Source organism: Oncorhynchus kisutch, linkage group LG1 (genome assembly GCF_002021735.2).
Source record: "Oncorhynchus kisutch isolate 150728-3 linkage group LG1, Okis_V2, whole genome shotgun sequence".
NCBI classification, from domain to species: Eukaryota; Metazoa; Chordata; class Actinopteri; order Salmoniformes; family Salmonidae; genus Oncorhynchus; species Oncorhynchus kisutch.
Window position 1 is genome coordinate 7,573,709 of NC_034174.2, and position 22,404 is coordinate 7,596,112.

The 22,404-nt window shown below is 47.9% G+C and overlaps 1 protein-coding gene across 1 annotated transcript; it reads left to right on the forward strand.

The window, feature by feature from the left end:
* The first annotated feature begins 281 nt into the window (after positions 1-281).
* Positions 282-16,679, forward strand: zgc:171566. The gene is made up of 8 exons (XM_020495525.2): positions 282-766; positions 1,462-1,627; positions 4,043-4,127; positions 4,431-4,569; positions 5,185-5,291; positions 7,993-8,083; positions 9,171-9,308; positions 16,125-16,679. The coding sequence occupies exons 1-8, from the start codon at positions 664-666 to the stop codon at positions 16,244-16,246; spliced, it is 951 nt and encodes a 316-aa protein (XP_020351114.1). The 5' UTR covers positions 282-663; the 3' UTR covers positions 16,247-16,679.
* Positions 16,680-22,404: the final 5,725 nt, after the last annotated feature.

The following is a 22,404-nucleotide window of genomic DNA, read 5'->3' on the forward strand; positions in this document are numbered from 1 at the left end:
TCATTTTTTAGGGGGTGGACCAGGATCATTTACAGTTCAGCTTGCTCAGTTTAGCTCAACGCTGATTGGCTGTTATTGTTTTGTTTTTTTTCATCAAGGGAGGCCCAAATGCTATGTGGCTTCGCTTGCATTCAATGCTATGGGCGGCAACAATATCATCCTCTTTTTGACAAGACTGCAGTCAGATAGATGGGCTACACATACAGAGACAGAGGGGGCGCTGTTTTGCTCGTTCGGGGTTTTCTCTAGTGTGATACATTCATCCTCTTGGAAATATTTTTTTTTTTTTTTTTTTTCTTGATCAATGTTTTCATCCATGAATACACGCCACTGAAATAGCATAATGTTGCCTTTTGCGTTATAGCCTGGTTGAAATATGTCGCATGTCCACGTCTCACTCATGTCATTCGGTGAGTTTTCATAATTGCACACGTGACTGAAACCGATATACGCTTTTTTTTCACGCGTCCCCCGCCACGCGTGAGATAATCGATAGGCTTCACTGTAGAGTCCAGGGATTACGCGTCACATAACTGCAGTAGACTACAGCCTCCTCGTTCTCACTGGTACCATCATCACATACCGCGCTGCTGATCATTTAAGCAGGAGAACTAGTGTCTGCCAATTTTAGCATTTTTATTTTATGTAAGCTACCCGAGGGGAATGAGTCCTCCGTTTGCGGTTCTTGCGGTGTTGGCCGCTTGCCTTTGCGGTGTGCCTCTGCTGGTGGTTTGTAGTGACCATCTAAATTACAGACCCATCATCGGTAAGCCCTTCCGAATCAATCTATAGGGTGAATTTGTATGTATGAGTGTATCTGGAATGTTCCTTATATGCTGCTGGTAATGTGTTATTCTAGAATGTTCTGGGACCATTATTGGAGCCTACCAATTTCCAACATGAAATTGTCAATTTTCTAGGAAGTGAAACAAGAGAAACTCACTTCAGAATGTCATCTTGATTGTATAGATTTGATAAGTTAAAACATATATTTGATATTTTTCACTGATCAACGTTAATCCTCATGTAGCCATTGCAGTGTTAATAGACCGGCTGCTTAATATTTCGTCTTCTAAAAAGCAGGTTATTTAGAAATGCCTCAGGTGTAAATAGGCTAAGTAGCTAAATAGTCTGTTGAAATCTCCCATAGACGTTGTTGAGAGAGCGAGATAAGAAGAACAATGAATCTGTGAGATGGTGATGATGATGGCTGTATATATTAACCACACCTGTCTTCACAGTAACCTTTAACCCTATCTATCAGCTTTAAAGCAAACCAAGTGGAGGGTTTGTTGCTGTTTTTGTTGTTATTCAAAGGAATTGGGCCTTGTCCAAGCCAGAACTGTCCAGGAGTCTCCTGTTTCTGTAGCGTGAGGCAACTTGATGTACAACTACACCCACCTAGACATTATGATAGTCTTTGTTGTAGTTTTTTTAATGTAAAGTGTATTTTTATTTCAGGTGTTCTGGCCCAGGAGAACATCGTAGGAGACCCTCATGCTCAGGGATCCTCCTACATCGCTGCTTCCTATGTGAAGTACCTGGAGAGTGCCGGAGCCAGAGTTGTTCCCATAAGAATACACCAAACAGATGAAGAATATGAGAAGATATTTCACTCCATAAACGGGTGAGTGAAACTATTCCTCACTTATTATGTTTACTGTAAAGAGATGCCTTCATTCGAATAATTAAAATGCCAGGGACTATAGGCAATTTGGGGCGGCAGGGTGGAGCGTTGGACTAGTAACCGGAAGGTTGCAAGTTCAAACCCCCCGAGCTGACAAGGCACAAATCTGTCGTTCTGTCCCTGAACAGGCAGTTAACCCACTGTTCCTAGGCTGTCGTTCTGCCCCTGAACAGGCAGTTAACCCACTGTTCCTAGGCTGTTGTTCTGCCCCTGAACAGGCAGTTAACCCACTGTTCCTAGGCTGTCGTTCTGCCCCCTGAACAGGCAGTTAACCCACTGTTCCTAGGCTGTCGTTCTGCCCCCTGAACAGGCAGTTAACCCACTGTTCCTAGGCTGTCGTTCTGCCCCTGAACAGGCAGTTAACCCACTGTTCCTAGGCTGTCGTTCTGCCCCTGAACAGGCAGTTAACCCACTGTTCCTAGGCTGTCGTTCTGCCCCTGAACAGGCAGTTAACCCACTGTTCCTAGGCTGTCGTTCTGCCCCTGAACAAGGCAGTTAACCCACTGTTCCTAGGCTGTCGTTCTGCCCCTGAACAGGCAGTTAACCCACTGTTCCTAGGCTGTCGTTCTGCCCCTGAACAGGCAGTTAACCCACTGTTCCTAGGCTGTCGTTCTGCCCCTGAACAGGCAGTTAACCCACTGTTCCTAGGCTGTTGTTCTGCCCCTGAACAGGCAGTTAACCCACTGTTCCTAGGCTGTCGTTCTGCCCCTGAACAGGCAGTTAACCCACTGTTCCTAGGCTGTCGTTCTGCCCCTGAACAGGCAGTTAACCCACTGTTCCTAGGCTGTCGTTCTGCCCCTGAACAGGCAGTTAACCCACTGTTCCTAGGCTGTCGTTCTGCCCCTGAACAGGCAGTTAACCCACTGTTCCTAGGCTGTCGTTCTGCCCCTGAACAAGGCAGTTAACCCACTGTTCCTAGGCTGTCGTTCTGCCCCTGAACAGGCAGTTAACCCACTGTTCCTAGGCTGTCGTTCTGCCCCTGAACAGGCAGTTAACCCACTGTTCCTAGGCTGTCGTTCTGCCCCTGAACAGGCAGTTAACCCACTGTTCCTAGGCTGTCGTTCTGCCCCTGAACAGGCAGTTAACCCACTGTTCCTAGGCTGTCGTTCTGCCCCTGAACAGGCAGTTAACCCACTGTTCCTAGGCTGTCGTTCTGCCCCTGAACAGGCAGTTAACCCACTGTTCCCAGGCTGTCGTTCTGCCCCTGAACAGGCAGTTAACCCACTGTTCCTAGGCTGTCGTTCTGCCCCTGAACAGGCAGTTAACCCACTGTTCCTAGGCTGTCGTTCTGCCCCTGAACAGGCAGTTAACCCACTGTTCCTAGGCTGTCGTTCTGCCCCTGAACAGGCAGTTAACCCACTGTTCCTAGGCTGTCGTTCTGCCCCTGAACAGGCAGTTAACCCACTGTTCCTAGGCTGTCGTTCTGCCCCTGAACAGGCAGTTAACCCACTGTTCCTAGGCTGTCGTTCTGCCCCTGAACAAGGCAGTTAACCCACTGTTCCTAGGCTGTCATTCTGCCCCTGAACAGGCAGTTAACCCACTGTTCCTAGGCTGTCGTTCTGCCCCTGAACAGGCAGTTAACCCACTGTTCCTAGGCTGTCGTTCTGCCCCTGAACAGGCAGTTAACCCACTGTTCCTAGGCTGTTGTTCTGCCCCTGAACAGGCAGTTAACCCACTGTTCCTAGGCTGTCGTTCTGCCCCTGAACAGGCAGTTAACCCACTGTTCCTAGGCTGTTGTTCTGCCCCTGAACAGGCAGTTAACCCACTGTTCCTAGGCTGTTGTTCTGCCCCTGAACAGGCAGTTAACCCACTGTTCCTAGGCTGTCGTTCTGCCCCTGAACAGGCAGTTAACCCACTGTTCCTAGGCTGTTGTTCTGCCCCTGAACAGGCAGTTAACCCACTGTTCCTAGGCTGTCGTTCTGCCCCCTGAACAGGCAGTTAACCCACTGTTCCTAGGCTGTCGTTCTGCCCCTGAACAGGCAGTTAACCCACTGTTCCTAGGCTGTCGTTCTGCCCCTGAACAGGCAGTTAACCCACTGTTCCTAGGCTGTCGTTCTGCCCCTGAACAGGCAGTTAACCCACTGTTCCTAGGCTGTTGTTCTGCCCCTGAACAGGCAGTTAACCCACTGTTCCTAGGCTGTTGTTCTGCCCCTGAACAGGCAGTTAACCCACTGTTCCTAGGCTGTCGTTCTGCCCCTGAACAGGCAGTTAACCCACTGTTCCTAGGCCGTCATTGAAAATAAGAATTTGTTCTTAACTGACTTGCCTGAAGGTTCTAAAAAATATATATAAAAAAAATATGAATAATTATGATTTGAATTTGATTCTGATTGGTTGATTGATTGGTTGTTTTAGGTTGCTGCTACCAGGAGGGGATGTAGATCTGGAGACGTCCCAGTTCAGTCGATTGTCAAAGATCTTCTACGATCTGGCCATCAAGGTACATAATATAATAAATGTATCAGTTCCGTACCCATCAAAATCAAATTTGGTTTTTATCCCTGATTGATGATGGCTGTTTTTGAAATTGTTTTCAGTAACTATATAACAGTCTTAAATGTTGAGTATTCTGTTTGCTACCCGCAGTTTAAGACTGCTCCCCTTACCCCTGACCTTTCTATAAACAGTGTAGTGGTGGAGTGTCCACTATATGGCTTCCACCTGTTGAGCAACACCTGTTGGGCAGAACGTCCGGTTGATTCGTGGTCCTCTTGTCGTCGTTGTCGTTTCTCTCTCCATGCAGGCCAACGATGCGTCCGAGTACTTCCCTATTTGGGGTACGTGCCAAGGTCTTCAGCAGATGACCATACTGACCAGCAACAAGAACCTCCTGACTCTAACAGACACCAAGGCTGTGGCCCTGCCTCTCACATTCACCCCAGGTCAGAGACAGCACCATGTTTCTGCAGACTTTAGGAGTGAAGGCCTATGTTTGTCTATGAATATTGATATTGTGCCTTGTACACTGCACAGACCAAGTTTCCCCTCCATAGGAGTAGAGGGCTGCGTTCATTTGGGCAGCAAATAGAAAGAAAAACATGACGTTTTCCATTGCTTGACTAAATGGGGAGGAAAAAAACATTCCCTGGACCAAAAGAAACCATTGATCTTGACAATCCATTTTTTACCTTTTTTAAAAGTAGAATCTGCAGTTGAAATAATAACCCCAGAGGCCAAAACAGTGAAGGATGTGGACCTGGAGAAATGTAACCACTTTCAAATTCATAGACTATGGATGCAAGGACTTTACCATCCATGATATATTATAGATTTATCATGTGTTGAGGCTATACATTGTTTACATTCACATTGTTTTACAAACGTTAGAACCAAAAAAAGGTGTATATTTTGGGGTTCTGATTGGGTACGACAGGCATTTTATGTTATATATTCTTTAAGAATCAACGGGTATATATAATTAATTTACAAGTCCAAAAATGTATGTAGCAACTAAGGATTCAAGCCTTTAATATTTGATTTACCTTTGTTTACCACAGCTTCACAGACCAGCCGTCTGTTCAAGACCTTCCCCGGTAGCCTGCTACAGTCTCTGTCCGAGGACAACATCACCTCCAACTTCCACAGCTGGAGTCTGTCGCTACAGGTACTGTCTGATCACGTCAATAAACACACATGAATATGTCTCTGCTACTGTCTGACTGCTGGCTGACTTGTTTTTAGGACTGATAGACTTGTTCTTAGGGAAGGAAAGAGTACAGAAGTGACCATAGTGTTTTAACAAACAATATTCTATAGAATTAAAATGCCTCTTTTTAAAAAAATATTTGTTTAAATTTAATTTATGGATATAAAGACCGCTGTGTTTCGGACAGCATGGTATTCGTCAGGGTGAAGGCCATGCTGCCCAAACAACTCATCAGTTTGAAGGAGTTTGTTACATTGAACATGCCATACAAATAAAGGCATTTGTATTACATGAAGAGTGCCTTGGTCATCCTCGTTTTTTTGTTGACCAATGAACCCCTTTTTTTTTACCGAAGAACAGCGATCTACAGAGCCCTACTACTGTGTCCTTATCAGTGCTTTCTTCCTCGTCTTTTCTACAAGCATTATTCTGGATGTGAATTATTCATCTTGTCAAAACACTGAGCTGAAAGTGTAATACCACCTTCTCGTTCCGAGAATATCTGAAGACTTGTTTGAATGTCTGTGCGTCAGAGTTACCATGTACAGATGACCTCCACTAGCCTGGGTGTCAGTCACTTCGCCCCCACCTACATGTACAGATGACCTCCACTAGCCTGTGTGTCAGTCACTTCGCCCCTACCTACATGTACTGATGACCTCCACTAGCCTGTGTCAGTCACTTCGCCCCCACCTACATGTACAGATGACCTCCACTAGCCTGTGTGTCAGTCACTTCGCCCCTACCTACATGTACAGATGACCTCCACTAGCCTGTGTGTCAGTCACTTCGCCCCTACCTACATGTACAGATGACCTCCACTAGCCTGTGTCAGTCACTTCGCCCCTACCTACATGTACAGATGACCTCCACTAGCCTGTGTGTCAGTCACTTCGCCCCCACCTACATGTACAGATGACCTCCACTAGCCTGTGTGTCAGTCACTTCGCCCCCACCTACATGTACAGATGACCTCCACTAGCCTGTGTGTCAGTCACTTCGCCCCCACCTACATGTACAGATGACCTCCACTAGCCTGTGTGTCAGTCACTTCGCCCCTACCTACATGTACAGATGACCTCCACTAGCCTGTGTGTCAGTCACTTCGCCCCTACCTACATGTACAGATGACCTCCACTAGCCTGGGTGTCAGTCACTTCGCCCCCACCTACATGTACAGATGACCTCCACTAGCCTGTGTGTCAGTCACTTCGCCCCTACCTACATGTACTGATGACCTCCACTAGCCTGTGTCAGTCACTTCGCCCCCACCTACATGTACAGATGACCTCCACTAGCCTGTGTGTCAGTCACTTCGCCCCTACCTACATGTACAGATGACCTCCACTAGCCTGTGTGTCAGTCACTTCGCCCCTACCTACATGTACAGATGACCTCCACTAGCCTGTGTCAGTCACTTCGCCCCTACCTACATGTACAGATGACCTCCACTAGCCTGTGTGTCAGTCACTTCGCCCCCACCTACATGTACAGATGACCTCCACTAGCCTGTGTGTCAGTCACTTCGCCCCCACCTACATGTACAGATGACCTCCACTAGCCTGTGTGTCAGTCACTTCGCCCCCACCTACATGTACAGATGACCTCCACTAGCCTGTGTGTCAGTCACTTCGCCCCTACCTACATGTACAGATGACCTCCACTAGCCTGTGTGTCAGTCACTTCGCCCCTACCTACATGTACAGATGACCTCCACTAGCCTGTGTGTCAGTCACTTCGCCCCTACCTACATGTACAGATGACCTCCACTAGCCTGTGTGTCAGTCACTTCGCCCCTACCTACATGTACAGATGACCTCCACTAGCCTGTGTGTCAGTCACTTCGCCCCCACCTACATGTACAGATGACCTCCACTAGCCTGTGTGTCAGTCACTTCGCCCCTACCTACATGTACAGATGACCTCCACTAGCCTGTGTGTCAGTCACTTCGCCCCTACCTACATGTACAGATGACCTCCACTAGCCTGTGTGTCAGTCACTTCGCCCCTACCTACATGTACAGATGACCTCCACTAGCCTGTGTGTCAGTCACTTCGCCCCCACCTACATGTACAGATGACCTCCACTAGCCTGTGTGTCAGTCACTTCGCCCCTACCTACATGTACAGATGACCTCCACTAGCCTGTGTGTCAGTCACTTCGCCCCTACCTACATGTACAGATGACCTCCACTAGCCTGTGTGTCAGTCACTTCGCCCCTACCTACATGTACAGATGACCTCCACTAGCCTGTGTGTCAGTCACTTCGCCCCTACCTACATGTACAGATGACCTCCACTAGCCTGTACCCCTGCACACTGACTCGGTACCGTTACCCTCTGTATATAGCCTCGTTATTGTGTTACTTTTTGTTTTAGTCTACTTGGTAATTATGTTCTTCTTGAACTGCACTGTTGGTTAAGGGCTTGTAAGTATTTCAAGGTAAAGTCTACACTTGTTGTATTCGGCGCATGTGACAGTTTGATTTGAATATATATTGTCCTATTCCTTTGTAGACATTTCAGTTTCCTGTTTCCTAGACTAGAGCAAAATTAATATGTATGTATTTCTCAGCAACAATGTAACCTTTTTATTTTTATTTTTTTTTAAATTCCGGAACATTCCAAAATAACTCAATGTAATGATTCATGTCACCAGAACTACAGCCGGAATGTCAAACTGAAACGTTTCTACAAGATTCTGACCACCAACACAGACGGCAGGAGAGAGTTCGTTTCTACCATGGAAGGTACTGTACGGTGTCTGAGCATGGCTAGAGTGACTTTAGTCACAAGGTTCATTTGGCAGTCAAATGTTGTCAGCGTTACTGGTAGAACTTATCACTTTTCAGCTGATATCTGTTAAGCTGGTCTTGGACAAGCGTTTTACTGTATTTGAACAGACTGTTTACTGTAGGTAAACATTATGTAACCATGGGATCCCTGTAGATGTGTGTGTGCAATCCTTCACAAGCTGGGTATGTTGATTCACACATTCAACTCATGTTTTTAAAATGCATTTACTTCAGTGTGTTTTATCAATCATTCATGTCCACAAGACTCCAGGTGCTAATCAGTCACACTGTACCTGGATACTAGAGTGGTCTGTTTTCTGCTGTCTAATGGCCCACACTGTACCAGGATACTAGAGTAGTCTGTTTTCTGCTGTCTAATGGCCCACACTGTACCAGGATACTAGAGTGATCTGTTTTCTGCTGTCTAATGGCCCACACTGTACCTGGATGCTAGAGTGGTCTGTTTTCTGCTGTCTAATGGCCCACACTGTACACGGATACTAGAGTGATCTGTTTTCTGCTGTCTAATGGCCCACACTGTACCTGGATGCTAGAGTGGTCTGTTTTCTGCTGTCTAATGGCCCACACTGTACCAGTATACTAGAGTTGTCTGTTTTCTGCTGTCTAATGGCCCACACTGTACCAGGATACTAGAGTGGTCTGGTATCTGCTGTCTAATGGCCCACACTGTACCTGGATACTAGAGTGATCTGTTTTCTGCTGTCTAATGGCCCACACTGTACCCGGATACTAGAGTGGTCTGGTATCTGCTGTCTAATGGCCCACACTGTACCTGGATACTAGAGTGGTCTGTTTTCTGCTGTCTAATGGCCCACACTGTACCAGGATACTAGAGTGGTCTGGTATCTGCTGTCTAATGGCCCACACTGTACCTGGAGACTAATGATCTGTTTTCTACTGTCTAATGGCCCACCCTGTACCAGGATACTAGTGATCTGTTTTCTGCTGTCTAATGGCCCACACTGTACCTGGATACTAGAGTTGTTCTAGTATATATGTTCTGTCTGTTTTCCTGTTCTAGCATACCACTATCCATTCTATGCTGTCCAGTGGCACCCTGAGAAGAGTCCCTTTGAGTGGGTAGATAAACCAGGCATGGTCCACTCTGCTGCCTCCGTCAGAGCATCCTTCTACACAGCACACTTCTTTGTCTCCGAGGGTGAGTTATTTTAGTCCACTTTTCTTTAAGCAGGCAAATCGGTTAAGAACGACGCTGGCCTGGTGAGGGACTGTAGATTAGTTACTGGACTGCACAATGCTGGCCTGGTGAGGGACTGCACGACACTGGCCTGGTGAGGGACTGTAGATTAGTTATTGGACTGCACGACACTGGCCTGGTGAGGGACTGTAGATTAGTTATTGGACTGCACGACACTGGCCTGGTGAGGGACTGTACAACGCTGGCCTGGTGAGGGACTGTAGATTAGTTATTGGACTGCACGACACTGGCCTGGTGAGGGACTGTAGATTAGTTATTGGACTGCACGACACTGGCCTGGTGAGGGACTGTAGATTAGTTATTGGACTGCACGACACTGGCCTGGTGAGGGACTGTACAACGCTGGCCTGGTGAGGGACTGTACAACGCTGGCCTGGTGAGGGACTGTAGATTAGTTACTGGACTGTATGATGCTGGCCTGGTGAGGGACTGTACAACGCTGGCCTGGTGAGGGACTGTAGTTATTGGACCATTAACCTGTAGATGACAGGTCATCCTACAGTCATACATTGTGTCAGATAAACAACATGATTTGTTAACCCTACATTACACTAGCCTTTCATTATCCGGTGCTTTCTCAATGTATTAAGAGCCCTTTCCCCACGTTTTGTTACGTTAGCCTTATTTGATAAATTAATTTAATTCATTCATTACATACAGTCGGAAAGAACTACTGAATATAAGAGCAACGTCAACTCACCATCATTACGACCAGGAATACGACTTTCCTGAAGAGGATCCTCTGTTTGGACCACCACCCAGGACAATGGATCGGATCCCAGCCGGCGATACAATACAACGACGCCGTAAAATGGGCAGACGAAGCGGTCTTCTGGTCAGGCTCCGGCGACGGGCACACCGCTCCCTAGCATACTACTCGCCAATGTCTAGTCTCTAAGATTGATGAAATCCAAGAAAGGGTAGCATTCCAGAGAGACATAAGAGACTAACGTTCTTTGCTTCACGGAAACATGGCTCACTCGAGGGACTCTATCGGAGTTGGTGCAGCCAGCTGGTTTCTTCACGCATCGCGCTGACAGAAACAGGCATCTTTCTGGTAAGAATAGTATGCCTTATGATTAAGGAGATGTGGTGTAAATTCCTCCCAATCAAATGTCGACCGCATTATCTACCAAGAGAATTCTCTTCGATTATAATCACAGCCGCATGTATTCCCCCCAAAGCAGACCCATCAATGGCCCTGAAGGAATTTTATTTTATGTAAACTTTATGTAAAATGGAAACCACATTCTGAGGCTGCATTCAATGTAGCTGGGGATTTTAACAAGGCTAATCTGAAAACAAGACTCCCTAAATTCTATCAGCATATCGATTGTGCTACCAGGGCTGGCAAAACCCTGGATCATTGTTATTCTAACTTCCGCGACACATATAAAGCCCTCCCCCGCCCTCCTTTTGGAAAAGCTGACCACGACTCCATTTTGTTGCTCCCTGCCTATAGATCGAGACTAAAACAGGAAGCTCCCACACTGAGGTCTGTTCAACACTGGTCCGAATGATCTGATTCCACGCTTCAAGATTGCTTCGATCACGTGGACTGGGATATGTTCCGCACTGCGAACAACAACATTGACGAATATGCTGACTCGGTGAGCGAGTTCATTAGCAAATGCATCGGTGATGTCGTCGCGAGACTGAAAGCGCAAACCACTGCTTTTAACCAGGGCAAGGTGACCGGAAACATGACCAAATACAGTGTACCTATTCCCTCCGCAAGGCAATCAAACAAGCTAAGCGTCAGTATAGAGACAAAGTAGAATCTCAATTCAACGGCTCAGACACAAGGTATGCGGGCGGGTCTACAGTCAATCACAGATTACAAAAAGAAAACCAGCCCCGTCGTGGACCAGGATGTCTTGCTTCCAGACAGACTAAACAACTTCTTTGCCCGCTTTGAGGACAATAGAGTACCAATGACACGGCCCGCAACCAAAACCTGTGGACTCTCCTTCACTGCAGCCGACATGAGTAAAACATTTAAACGTGTTCACCCTCGCAAGGCTGCAGGCCCAGCCGCGTCCTCAGAGCATGCGCAGACCAGCTGGCTGGTGTGTTTATGGACATATTCGATCAATCCTTATCCCAGTCTGCTCTTCCCACATGCTTCAAGAGGGCCACCATTGTTCCTGTTCCCAAGAAAGCTAAGGTAACTGAGCTAAACGACTACCGCCCCGTAGCACTCACTTCCGTCATCATGAAGTGCTTTGAGAGACTAGTCAAGGGCCATATCACGTCCACCCTACCTGACACCCTAGACCCACTCCAATTTGCTTACCGCCCAAATAGGTCCACAGACGACGCAATCGCAACCACACTGCCCTAACCCATCTGGACAAGAGGAATACCTATGTGAGAATGCTGTTCATTGACTACAGATCAGCATTTAACAGCATAGTACCCTCCAAACTCATCATCAAGCTCGAGACCCTGGGTCTCGACCCCGCCCTGTGCAATTGAGTACTGGACTTCCTGACGGACCGACCCCAGGTGGTGAGGGTAGGTAACCTCTCCACCCCGCTGATCCTCAACACTGGAGCCCCTCAAGGGTGCGTTCTGAGCCCTCTCCTGTACTCCCTGTTCACCCACGACTGCGTGGCCATGTAAGACTCCAACTCAATCATCAAGTTTGCAGATGACACTACAGTGGTAGGCTTGGTTACCAACAACGATGAGACGGCCTAGAGGGAGGAGGTGAGGGCCCTCAGAGTGTGGCGTCAGGAAAATAACCTCCCACTCAACGTCAACAAAACAGAGATGATTGTGGACTTCAGGAAACAGCAGAGAGAACACCCCCCGAATGGAACAGTAGTGGAAAGGGTAGTAAGTTTTAAGTTCCTCGACGTTCACATCACGGACAAACTGGATTGGTCCACCCACACATACAGCATCGTGAAGAAGGCACAGCAGTGCCTCTTCAACCTCCGGAGGCTGAAGAAATTTGTCTTGTCACCAAAAGCACTCAAACGTCTACAGATGCACAATCGAGAGCATCCTGTCGGGCTGTATCACCGCCTGGTACAGCAACTGCACCGGCCACAACCGTAAGGCTCTCCAGAGGGTAGTGAGGTCTGCACAACGCATCACCGGGGGCAAACTACCTGCCCTCCAGGACACCTACACCACCCGATGTCACAGGAAGGCCATAAAGATCATCAAGGACAACAACCACCCGAGCCACTTCCTGTTTACCCCGCTATCATCCAGAAGGCGAGGTCAGTACAGGTGCATCAAACCAGGGACCAAGAGACTGAAAAACAGCTTCTATCTCAAGGCCATCAGACTGGTGGACGTTTAACACTAACATTGAATGGCTGCTGTCAATATACTGACTCAACTCCAGCCACTTTAAAAATTGAAAAATTGATGTAAAAATGTATCACTAGCCACTTTAAACAATGCCACTTAATATAATGTTTACAGACCCTACATTACTCATCTCATATGTATATACTGTACTCTATCATCTACTGCATCTTGCCTATGCCATTCTGTACCATCACTCATTCATATCTTTATGTACATATTCTTTATCCCTTTACACTTGTGTGTGTATAAGGTAGTCGTTGTGAAATTGTTAGGTTAGATTACTCGTTGGTTATTACTGCATTGTCGGAACTAGAAGCACAAGCATTTCGCTACACTCGCATTAACATCTGCTAACCATGTGTATGTGATAAATACAATTTGATTTGAAGCACCTTAGGCAGCGATTACAGCCTCAAGTCTTCTTGGGTATGACGCTATAAGCTTGGCACACCTGCTTGTAGCCATTCTTCTCTGCAGATCCTCTCAAGCTCTGCTATTTTCAGGTCTCTCCAGAGATGTTCAAGTCCGGGCTCTGGCTGGGCCACTCAAGGACATTCAGAGACTCCTACGTTGTCTTGGCTGTGTTGTTGTCCTGTTCGAAGGTGAACCTTCACCCCAGTCCTGAGCGGTCTGGAACAGGTTTTCCTCAAGGATCCCTCTGTACTTTTCTCAGTTCATCTTTCCCGTCTCCCGCTCTGTTCATCTTTCCCTCGATCCTGACTAGTCTCCCAGTCCCTGCTGCTGAAAAACATCCCCACAACATGATGATGCCACCACCATGCTTCACCGTAGGGAATGTGCCATGTTTCCCCCAGACGTGACACTTGGTATTCAGGCCAAAGAGTTCAATCTTGGTTTCATCAGACCAGAGAATCTTGTTTCTTATGGTCTGAGTCCTTTAGGTGCCTTTTGGCAAACTCCACGCTGGCTGTCATGTGCCTTTTACTGAGGAGTGGCTTCTGTCTGACCACTCTACCATAATGGCCTGATTGGTGGAGTGCTGCAGAGATGGTTGTCCTTCTGGAAGGTTCTCCTATCTCCACAGAGGAACTCTGGAGCTCTGTCAGAGTGACCATCAGGTTCTTGGTCACCTCCCTGACCAAGGCCTTTCTCCACCGATTGCTCAGTTTGACCGGGCAGCCAGCTCTAGGAAGAGTCTTGGTGATTCCAAACTTCTTCCATTTAAGAATGATGGAGACCACTGTGTTCTTGGGGACCTTCAATGCTGCAGACTTTTTTTTTTTTTGGTATCCTTCCCCAGATCTGTGCCTCGACACAATCCTCTCTCAGAGCTCTACGGACAATTCCTTCGACCTCATGGCTTGGTTTTTACTCTGACATGCACTGTCAACTGTGGGAAATTTATATAGACAGGTGTGTGTGCCTTTCCAAATTATGTCCAATCAATTTAATTTACCACAGGTGGACTCTGATCAAGTTGTAGAAACATCTCAAGGATGATCAATGGAAACAGGATGCACCTGAGCTCATTTTCGAGTCTCATAGCAAAATATCAGAATACTTATTTCAATTATTATTTATTTTTTTATTTATACATTTGCAAACATTTCTAAACCAGTTTTCACTTTGTCATTATTGGGTGTGTAGATTGAGGGGGGCATTTAAAAAAATCCATTTTAGAATAAGGCTGTAAATGTAACAAAACGTGGAAAAAGTGAAGGGGTCTGAATACTTTCCGAATGCCCTGTATACAGGGATACCTGACATACATTGAATGCCCTGTATACAGGGATACCTGACATACATTGAATGCCCTGTATACAGGGATACCTGACATACATTGAATGCCCTGTATACGTATGTCTGGTCCGACATGGGTTTGAGTTGAGCCAACTCCGTATTATTGTAATGCAGTTGGTTACACTGAAAACAAATATTAACTTTAAGTATTGGTCCCATGTTTCATTTTTATTTTTATTATATAGATGCCAGAAATGTTCTACACACGCAATAAGCTTTTTTCTCTCATATGTTGTACACACATTTGTTTACATCCCTGTTAATGAGCATTTCTTCTTTTACCAAGATAATCCATCCACCTGCCAGGTGTGGCGTGTCAAAAAAGCTGATTTTTAAACCGCATGATCATTGCACAGGTGCACCTTGTGCTGGGGACAAAAGGCCACTCTAAAATGTGCAGTTTTGTGACACAATACAATGCCACAGATGTCTCAAGTTTTGATGGAGCGTGGCAATTTGGTATGCTGACTGCGGGAATATCCACCAGAGCTGTTGCCAGAGACATGTTGTGTATTTTTCTACCATAAGCCACCTCCAACATAATTTTAGAATATTTGGCAGCATGTCCAACCGGCCTCACAACCGCAGACCACATGTAACCATGCCAGCCCAGGACGTCCACATCCGGTATTTGCACAACCAAATCATTTCTGCACAAACTGTCCGACGCCACCTCAGGAAAGCTCATCTGTGTGTCTAATCATCCTCACCAGGGTCTTGACCTGATTGCAGTTCGGCGTCATCACCAACTTCAGTGGGCAAATGCTCACCTTCAATGGCCGCTGGCACGCTGGAGAAGTGTGCTCTTCATGGATGAATCCCAGTTTCAACTGTACCGGGCAGACGGTTTGTATGGCGTTTGTGGGCGAGCAGTTTGCTGATGTCAATGTTGTGAACAGAGTGCCCCATGTTGGCAGTGGGGTTATGGTGTGGGCAGGCATAAGCTACGGACAACGAACACAATTTTGTATTTTATCAATGGCAATTTGAATGCACAGAGATACGGTGACAAGATCCTGAGGCCCATTGTCGTGCCATTCATCCGCTGCCATCACCTCATGTTTCAGCATGATAAAGCACGGCTCCATGTCGCAAGGATCTGTACACAATTCCTGGAAGCTGAAAATGTCCCAGTTCTTCCATGGCCTGCATACTCACCAGACACGTCACCCATTGAGCATGTTTGGGATGCTCTGGATCAACGTGTATGACAGCGTGCTCCATTTCCCGCCAATATAAAGCAACTTTGCACGGCCATTGAAGAGAAGTGGGACAACATTTCACAGGCCACAATCAACAGCCTGATCAAATCTATGTGAAGGAGTTGTCGCACTGCATGAGGAAAATGGTGGTCACACCAGATACTGACTGGTTTTCTGATCCACGCCCCTAACTATTTTTTTTTAATAGGTACACTATCTGTGACCAACCAATTTTAAGGTATCTGTGACCCAACAGATGCATATCTGTATTCCCAGTCATGTGAAATCCATAGATTAGGGCCTAATGAATTTATTTCAATTGACTGATTTCCTTATATATAAACTGTAACTCAGTAATTGTTGCATTTTTATTCAGTGTAGTAGGCCTGTAGATGTGGGAGAATGTTAGCGTTTAAACACAGTTGGCTAATCTCTTCTGTTGTCCTACTCATCCTCCTATTCACAGCCATGAAGAATCATCACACGTTCTCTTCAGCCAGTGAGGAGGAGAGGGCTCTCATCTACAACTATTCTCCTGTATTCACAGGTCTAGATGGTATATTTGTGCAAAATTATTACTTTGATTAGATTTAACAATTGATTATAGTCTCTTTAAACTGTCAAATAAACTGCATTTGTATTTGAGCTCTGATTTAGCTGTAAAAAAATAACATGTTTTGGATCAGTGTTTATTGCAGATGTTGCTGTTGGATGATGTTATTTTTTAACTTGGTTTGGAGTCTTGATGTGTTTTTTAAAAACATGTTGAAATAAATTGGATGTGAAGATATCGTTTTTATTAATGGGGAAAAAAATGTACATTCTCACTGCCATTATGACAACGTGACTGTAACGTCTGAAAACAGAACCCGAAAACTGCCTGCACACGAATGCAAAACGTATTCTGAATTCATCTGTTTGTGATGCATTTGATAGCACATTTTAGTGCCATCACAATAGTGGTTTTTTTAAATTGTTTTACTCACCCAAATTAATGGACAATAAAAGTCTGCAAACAAAACCTTGTTGACATTGTTTGTTATAGCTCAATGCCAGCTGACTGGCCCAATATATCATCAATATGTGCTTGAATATTCAGATTCAAGCACATATCCAAGTACCTCCAGAATTGGGAGGTTATTTCTATAGTATACACTAGATGGCGCAATTGTATAATTTGCTTGTAGTTTATATGATAATGAATCTGACTATATAGAAGTCCTACCAAAGCAGCATTTCACAATGTTTATTTTTTCCATACATTACATGACTCATAACAAAACTGTGAAAAATTTAAACTAACATGAAATAAAAAATTTTTTTTAAAGTTTCACACAAAATAATGAACATTTATAAAATCAATAACAAAAGAGAGAGTATACTTCTAAACTTCTCTCTAGCCGACTCTCACTCGGTGTTAGCAATGGCACCTGGGGATAATTCTTATCCAAATGACATACGAGAAACCTGACATTTAAACACCCCTGAGCAGCTCATATGATAGAGACAACAGTGCAGGAGCAATACAAGGAGCTGCCCACACACAGACCTACGACTGGTTTCCAACAAGTCTAGTCCTGGACTAAAACATTTTCAATTGAGATTTTTTCCCCCATTAATAATGACAAAAGAGACTGAGTTCAGACCCACCAATCCAGAAAATCATGACCTACTCTCTGAACTTTCCTGGGTCGTGTTCATTAGGGAACTCAATGTTAAAATGCTTTAAATTGTTTTTTTTACAAATGTTTGTTATTGGACCAGATCCCAAGTAGTCCTTCCCTGATTGTCAGTTTTCTTCCGTTTGGTGCCTAATGAACACAACCCTGGAGAGGTCAACTGTCCAATACAGATTTTAAAGAGCCCATTGTGGCTATCTGCTTGTCTAGTGCAAAATAAAACAAAACAGGAGATGTCATTCCTCCATCCCTCTCATCAGCCATCCCACTCTCCTTCCAGCCATCCCACTCTCCTTCCAGCTATCCCACTCACCTTCCATCCATTCCTCCCTCCCTCCCTCTCATCCATCCATTCCTCCCTCCCTCTCATCAGCCATCCTACTCTCCTTCCAGCCACCCCTCTCATCAGCCATCCCACTCTCCTTCCAGCCACCCCTCTCATCAGCCATCCCACTCTCCTTTCAGCCACCCCTCTCATCAGCCATCCCACTCTCCTTCCAGCCACCCCTCTCATCAGCCATCCCACTCTCCTTCCAGCCATGCCTCTCATCAGCCATCCCACTCTCCTTCCAGCCACGCCTCTCATCAGCCATCCCACTCTCCTTCCAGCCACCCCTCTCATCAGCCATCCCACTCTCCTTCCAGCCACCCCTCTCATCCATCCATTCCTCCCTCCCTCTCATCAGCCATCCCACTCTCCTTCCAGCCACCCCTCTCATCCATCCATCCATTCCTCCCTCCCTCTCATCAGCCATCCCTCTCTCCTTCCAGCCACCCCTCTCATCAGCCATCCCACTCTCCTTCCAGCCATCCCACTCTCCTTCCAGCCATCCCACTCATCAGCCATCCCTCTCTCCTTCCAGCCATCCCACTCATCAGCCATCCCACTCTCCTTCCAGCCACCCCTCTCATCAGCCATCCCACTCTCCTTCCAGCCACCCCTCTCATCAGCCATCCCACTCTCCTTCCAGCCATGCCTCTCATCAGCCATCCCACTCTCCTTCCAGCCACGCCTCTCATCAGCCATCCCACTCTCCTTCCAGCCACCCCTCTCATCCATCCATTCCTCCCTCCCTCTCATCAGCCATCCCACTCTCCTTCCAGCCACCCCTCTCATCCATCCATCCATTCCTCCCTCCCTCTCATCAGCCATCCCTCTCTCCTTCCAGCCACCCCTCTCATCAGCCATCCCACTCTCCTTCCAGCCATCCCACTCTCCTTCCAGCCATCCCACTCATCAGCCATCCCTCTCTCCTTCCAGCCATCCCACTCATCAGCCATCCCACTCTCCTTCCAGCCACCCCTCTCATCAGCCATCCCACTCTCCTTCCAGCCATCCCACTCATCAGCCATCCCTCTCTCCTTCCAGCCATCCCACTCATCAGCCATCCCACTCTCCTTCCAGCCACCCCTCTCATCAGCCATCCCACTCTCCTTCCAGCCACCCCTCTCATCAGCCATCCCACTCTCCTTCCAGCCACCCCTCTCATCAGCCATCCCACTCTCCTTCCAGCCACGCCTCTCATCAGCCATCCCTCTCTCCTTCCAGCCACGCCTCTCATCAGCCATCCCACTCTCCTTCCAGCCACCCCTCTCATCAGCCATCCCACTCTCCTTCCAGCCACCCCTCTCATCAGCCATCCCACTCTCCTTCCAGCCACCCCTCTCATCAGCCATCCCTCTCTCCTTCCAGCCACCCCTCTCATCAGCCATCCCACTCTCCTTCCAGCCACCCCTCTCATCAGCCATCCCTCTCTCCTTCCAGCCACGCCTCTCATCAGCCATCCCACTCTCCTTCCAGCCACCCCTCTCATCAGCCATCCCACTCTCCTTCCAGCCACCCCTCTCATCAGCCATCCCACTCTCCTTCCAGCCACCCCTCTCATCAGCCATCCCACTCTCCTTCCTGCCACCCCTCTCATCAGCCATCCCACTCTCCTTCCAGCCACCCCTCTCATCAGCCATCCCTCTCTCCTTCCAGCCACCCCTCTCATCAGCCATCCCACTCTCCTTCCAGCCACCCCTCTCATCAGCCATCCCACTCTCCTTCCAGCCACCCCTCTCATCAGCCATCCCACTCTCCTTCCAGCCACGCCTCTCATCAGCCATCCCACTCTCCTTCCAGCCACCCCTCTCATCAGCCATCCCACTCTCCTTCCAGCCACCCCTCTCATCAGCCATCCCACTCTCCTTCCAGCCACCCCTCTCATCAGCCATCCCACTCTCCTTCCAGCCACCCCTCTCATCAGCCATCCCACTCTCCTTCCAGCCACCCCTCTCATCAGCCATCCCTCTCTCCTTCCAGCCACCCCTCTCATCAGCCATCCCACTCTCCTTCCAGCCACCCCTCTCATCAGCCATCCCACTCTCCTTCCAGCCACCCCTCTCATCAGCCATCCCACTCTCCTTCCAGCCACCCCTCTCATCAGCCATCCCACTCTCCTTCCAGCCACCCCTCTCATCAGCCATCCCACTCTCCTTCCAGCCACCCCTCTCATCAGCCATCCCTCTCTCCTTCCAGCCACCCCTCTCATCAGCCATCCCACTCTCCTTCCAGCCACCCCTCTCATCAGCCATCCCACTCTCCTTCCAGCCACCCCTCTCATCAGCCATCCCACTCTCCTTCCAGCCACCCCTCTCATCAGCCATCCCACTCTCCTTCCAGCCACGCCTCTCATCAGCCATCCCACTCTCCTTCCAGCCACCCCTCTCATCAGCCATCCCACTCTCCTTCCAGCCACCCCTCTCATCAGCCATCCCACTCTCCTTCCAGCCACCCCTCTCATCAGCCATCCCACTCTCCTTCCAGCCACCCCTCTCATCAGCCATCCCACTCTCCTTCCAGCCACCCCTCTCATCAGCCATCCCTCTCTCCTTCCAGCCACCCCTCTCATCAGGCATCCCACTCTCCTTCCAGTCACCACTCTCATCAGCCATCCCACTCTCCTTCCAGCCATCCCTCTCATCCATCCATCCATTCCTCCCTCCCTCTCATCAGCCATCCCACTCTCCTTCCAGCCATCCCTCTCATCCATCCATCCATTCCTCCCTCCCTCTCATCAGCCATCCCACTCTCCTTCCAGCCACCCCTCTCATCCATTCATTCCTCCCTCCCTCTCATCAGCCATCCCACTCTCCTTCCAGCCACCCCTCTCATCCATCTATCTATTCCTCCCTCCCTCTCATCAGCCATCCCACTCTCCTTCCAGCCACCCCTCTCATCCATCCATCCATTCCTCCCTCCCTCTCATCAGCCATCCCACTCTCCTTCCAGCCACCCCTCTCATCCATCCATCTATTCCTCCCTCCCTCTCTTCAGCCATCCCACTCTCCTTCCAGCCACCCCTCTCATCAGCCATCCCACTCTCCTTCCTGCCACCCCTCTCATCAGCCATCCCACTCTCCTTCCAGCCACCCCTCTCATCAGCCATCCCACTCTCCTTCCAGCCACCCCTCTCATCAGCCATCCCACTCTCCTTCCAGCCACCCCTCTCATCAGCCATCCCTCTCTCCTTCCAGCCACCCCTCTCATCAGCCATCCCACTCTCCTTCCAGCCACCCCTCTCATCAGCCATCCCACTCTCCTTCCAGCCATCCCTCTCATCCATCCATCCATTCCTCCCTCCCTCTCATCAGCCATCCCACTCTCCTTCCAGCCATCCCTCTCATCCATCCATCCATTCCTACCTCCCTCTCATCAGCCATCCCACTCTCCTTCCAGCCACCGCTCTCATCCATTCATTCCTCCCTCCCTCTCATCAGCCATCCCACTCTCCTTCCAGCCACCCCTCTCATCCATCTATCTATTCCTCCCTCCCTCTCATCAGCCATCCCACTCTCCTTCCAGCCACCCCTCTCATCCATCCATCCATTCCTCCCTCCCTCTCATCAGCCATCCCACTCTCCTTCCAGCCACCCCTCTCATCCATCCATCTATTCCTCCCTCCCTCTCTTCAGCCATCCCACTCTCCTTCCAGCCACCCCTCTCATCCATCCATTCCTCCCTCCCTCTCATCAGCCATCAAACATCTCCAATCCAAAGTTAAATCTAGAATTGGCTTCCTATTTCGCAACAAAGCATCCTTCACTCATGCTGCCAAACATACCCTTGTAAAACTGACCATCCTACCAATCCTCGACTTTGGCGATGTCATTTACAAAATAGCCTCCAATACCCTACTCAACAAATTGGATGCAGTCTATCACAGTGCAATCCGTTTTATCACCAAAGCCCCATATACTACCCACCATTGCGACCTGTACGCTCTCGTTGGCTGGCCCTCGCTTCATACTCGTCGCCAAACCCACTGGCTCCATGTCATCTACAAGACCCTGCTAGGTAAAGTCCCCCCTTATCTCAGCTCGCTGGTCACCATAGCATCTCCCACCTGTAGCACACGCTCCAGCAGGTATATCTCTCTAGTCACCCCCAAAACCAATTCTTTCTTTGGCCGCCTCTCCTTCCAGTTCTCTGCTGCCAATGACTGGAACGAACTACAAAAATCTCTGAAACTGGAAACACTTATCTCCCTCACTAGCTTTAAGCACCAACTGTCAGAGCAGCTCACAGATTACTGCACCTGTACATAGCCCACCTATAATTTAGCCCAAACAACTACCTCTTTCCCAACTGTATTTAATTTTTATTTATTTATTTATTTTGCTCCTTTGCACCCCATTATTTTTTTATTTCTACTTTGCACATTCTTCCATTGCAAAACTACCATTCCAGTATTTTACTTGCTATATTGTATTTACTTTGCCATCATGGCCTTTTTTGCCTTTACCTCCCTTCTCACCTCATTTGCTCACATTGTATATAGACTTGTTTATACTGCATTATTGACTGTATGTTTGTTTTTACTCCATGTGTAACTCTGTGTCGTTTTATCTGTCGAACTGCTTTGCTTTATCTTGGCCAGGTCGCAATTGTAAATGAGAACTTGTTCTCAACTTGCCTACCTGGTTAAATAAAGGTAAAATAAAAATAAATAAATAAATCCCACTCTCCTTCCAGCCACCCCTCTCATCCATCCATCTATTCCTCCCTCCCTCTCTTCAGCCATC